General features: G+C 38.9%; 1 protein-coding gene across 2 annotated transcripts in view; it reads right to left on the bottom strand.

Moving 5' to 3' along the window:
- The window catches only part of LOC106531591 (sulfotransferase 6B1), an 18,984-nt gene extending 16,155 nt beyond the window's left edge, over nt 1-2,829 (bottom strand). Inside the window, exons 1-2 of one of the 2 annotated variants that reach the window (XM_014027497.1) lie at nt 2,708-2,829; nt 916-1,134 (exon numbers count right to left, since the gene is read on the bottom strand). In XM_014027497.1, the coding sequence (XP_013882951.1) occupies nt 916-1,111 (196 nt within the window). In that variant the 5' untranslated portion in view covers nt 1,112-1,134; nt 2,708-2,829. The remainder of the gene's footprint in view (nt 1-915; nt 1,135-2,707) is intronic. The other variant, XM_014027498.1, reaches the window with a different exon arrangement.
- Nucleotides 2,830-3,305: the final 476 nt, after the last annotated feature.

Raw genomic sequence — 3,305 nt, 5'->3', positions numbered from 1 at the left:
GTGTATGTCAGTTCTATTTATTTGTTTCTAGATAGAATAGTTCATAGTTTGAAGTTTTGGTTACCGTTAAAGTCATTTTCTACTTCACTTGGTTCGTTACCAGTTATAAATTTAGAAAATAAATGTTTAAAAATACCATAATCTTATCTTATTTTGTTGGAATTGCATTTAAATTGTATAAAACTTAAGGTTTGGAATCCTGTAGTGGTCAAAGCAAAGTTAATCTCATAAGTTTTAACACAGAGCACCATTCAGACCAGTGAAAGATGTAGACTGGATTTACAAGCATGATACCAGCCAACAAGGATTCTCAAAGTGCTCATAAACACAATCTTTATCTTCATTTACCCTTCTACATTTATTCATACAGGACTTAGTGAGTGTGCTCAGTAAGCAGTAAACTATGGTACACTATATTCATACAGGTAGCATTTCATGTGCAATGTTTTTAATTACATCATTTGGTTTTGTGTATCTTTTACTGTCTGTTTACCCTGGATTCATATCCTGCTTAGGGCCCCAAAAGTCTAGGCCCGGCCCTTCTGCAGAGTGTCGCATGTAAAGATTGTTTCATCTCTTCCATTCATTTAAAAACAAGCTTCCCATAAACACAACTCTGACTCAGCAAAAAAATAAATAAATAAATAAATAAATAAAAATAAAAATAAAAATAAAAACTTGCTTTCTAGGAAGCCACTTATTGTAATGACAATTGTACTTCAATCTCATAATTGCTGCAACTATACAACAATAGGTCAAATTAGTGACCATTAGTGAGTCAGATTTTTATTTCTTATATATCAATCTTCTGATGTCATTTAAACATAAAACTAAATGTGATAAACAGCAGTGGTAAATGAGACTTTTATTCTCCTTTTCAGTTTTTGTTTAGGAGTGAATTTTGCTGCTACTCACCACATTTGGGATAAGCTGCCAGCATGATGTCATCCTCTCTGGCCTTGATGTTATCCAGGCACTTGAAATTCTCCTCGGGACACATGAGAGTGGGGTACAGCACCCCGTTAAATCTGTACAGCTTCTCCTCTTCAGTCATTGCTTTGGCCTTCTCTAACCTGGCCTGCATCCTGGCTTTGAACATGTCGTCGCTCATCCTGGTGTTTGACAGATCAGAAACTAGGGGCAAGAACTGAAAAGTTGCTGCAGCTCCAAGGATTCAAGAGAAAGCAGAACACAAAACTGCCTTCTGCTGAGTTTCTGATTAAATAAACTAGAGAGACAGGAAGTGGGAGTGTTCAGTAGTACAAGGAGGAGGAGGAAACACAGAACACCTCCTCTGAACATACTGTACTGGTACATGCAGGAAGATGTGTTCATTCACAAACACAGCTGCTCTCTCTAAATCAGACATTTGTGGACCTTAGAGTGTTTCAGAAAACTCAGAGTAAAATAAATGTGGAGATTTAAAAGCAGCTCATGAGGTCAGTGCCAGAGATGTTTTTTTTAAAGAACTAAAAGTTTGCTTTTCTTCATGGTCCTGTTAAAAAAAAACAATGGAGCAACTTGCAAAAACTCTGAACTGGAATAAAAAAGTATAACTCAAAACAAACAATCCATTTGGGTCTGTTAAATGAAAAAAAAATATTTTTTTGCCATAAAATAAATAAATTGTAAAAACAAAAACAAACAAAAAACCCTGGGTTGTGGAGTTTTGTCAAGCTAAAAGTCTTTATGGCTGTGAAAAACAGGAAATATGACCACTGTGAACATTACATTAAAGTATAACTGACCCCAAAATCAACTTTTCTTTTCTTTTTTTTTTTTTTTTCAGATGAACTTGTGCCTTCAGGTTTATTTCTGAAGGATGGATGTTCTAAGGCTAAAAAATATTTTTATTTATTAATTAAGCTTTCGCCATAAGATAAAACAACTGTAAAATAAAAAAAATAATAAAAAAGAAAGAAAAAAACTGGATTGTGGAGTTTTTTTCAAGCAGACTGCCTTTTTGGCTGGGAAAAGACAGGAAAAATGAATGTTCTGAACATGAATACTCATTAAATATGAAAGTTACAGTAATATTGAGGCTTTGTGATTGTATACTGGTCCATTGCTTTAGAAACATCCTTGTTTTCTCAGTTTTTTAATTTGATATTCAATCAGTTCAAATCCAATGAATAGCTTGAACGTGTACATAGCTGAGCTGCCAGAGGTTTAACTGACCCAAAACTGAAAGTCAAGGTGTCTGTGAGTCCAGTTTCCTTCATCATTATCACAAACTGGAGGTGTGGCAGACCCAACTCTGGATTCCCAGAACATCACTCTACTTCCTCCATGTTTAACAGTTGTCACACTGAGAAACTGTACAAAAGTCCTGCTGATGAACTGCAGCTTTGTTTTTACCAGTCAACACCTTGTTCCAGTCTGGTCCACTGCTGCTGTTTTATCTTATTTTGTGTTCTTAGAGTTGCTTCTCTTGCTGCAACTCATCCAGTCAACCTGCAGCTTCAAGTCTTCTCTTCACAGATAAAACGGACTTGGCTTGACTACTGCAACTCCCTGTTTACTGGAATCCCCAGCAAAAACATTCAGAAGCTTCAATATATTCCAAACAGTGCAGCCAGGCTCTTACTGAGAGCTAAATCTGAACATATTACACCCATTCTCCATAGACTTCACTGGCTTCCTATCACCCAGAGAATTCAGTAGAAGATAGCTCTCACTACCTGTCGGTGCATAAACAGAACCTCACCTGATTATCAGTAACAGAACAGCAATCTCCTCTACCTTTCACAAACCAAATTAGGGAACATGGGAGCCTTGTCATGTTTTGGGCTGCTCCATCTCTTCCTGCCCCTCTGTCACTCTCACTCAGCTCCTCTGATTACTCCTTTCCTCCTCACCTGTGCCACAGCAATCAACCTCATCTGCCTCACCTGTCCTCCCTCCTATTTAAGCTCCCTTCCTTCACTCAGCCTTTGCCAGATTATTGAACGGTTCGCCCAGTAGATGTCCAGCGCTTGCATGCCCATGCCTGACTGATCTCTTGTTGTTGACCCACTGCCTGTCTCCCGATCTCTGCCTCCTGCCTGTTCCTTGCCTGATACTGATACTGACGCTGACTCTGATCTCTGGCTTTTGGCACCGTTTCTGTTCTCTGGACCCTGCCTTTTGGATTACGATTTGGATTCTTTTCTGGCTCTCTGATCACCTGGCTCTGACCTTGGACCGCTACTGGATCCCCTGACGCCTCTCGCTTCCCCTGGACCCAAGTCCTCTGGGACCAACATCTGTGGACTCACCCAGACTAATGTGTCTACAGTTAAAAGAGTGTGCCACCCAGAGGGACC

This window comes from Austrofundulus limnaeus, unplaced genomic scaffold, assembly GCF_001266775.1.
Source record: "Austrofundulus limnaeus strain Quisiro unplaced genomic scaffold, Austrofundulus_limnaeus-1.0 Scaffold654, whole genome shotgun sequence".
NCBI lineage: Eukaryota > Metazoa > Chordata > Actinopteri > Cyprinodontiformes > Rivulidae > Austrofundulus > Austrofundulus limnaeus.
This window is presented reverse-complemented; position numbering and strand designations above follow the sequence as displayed.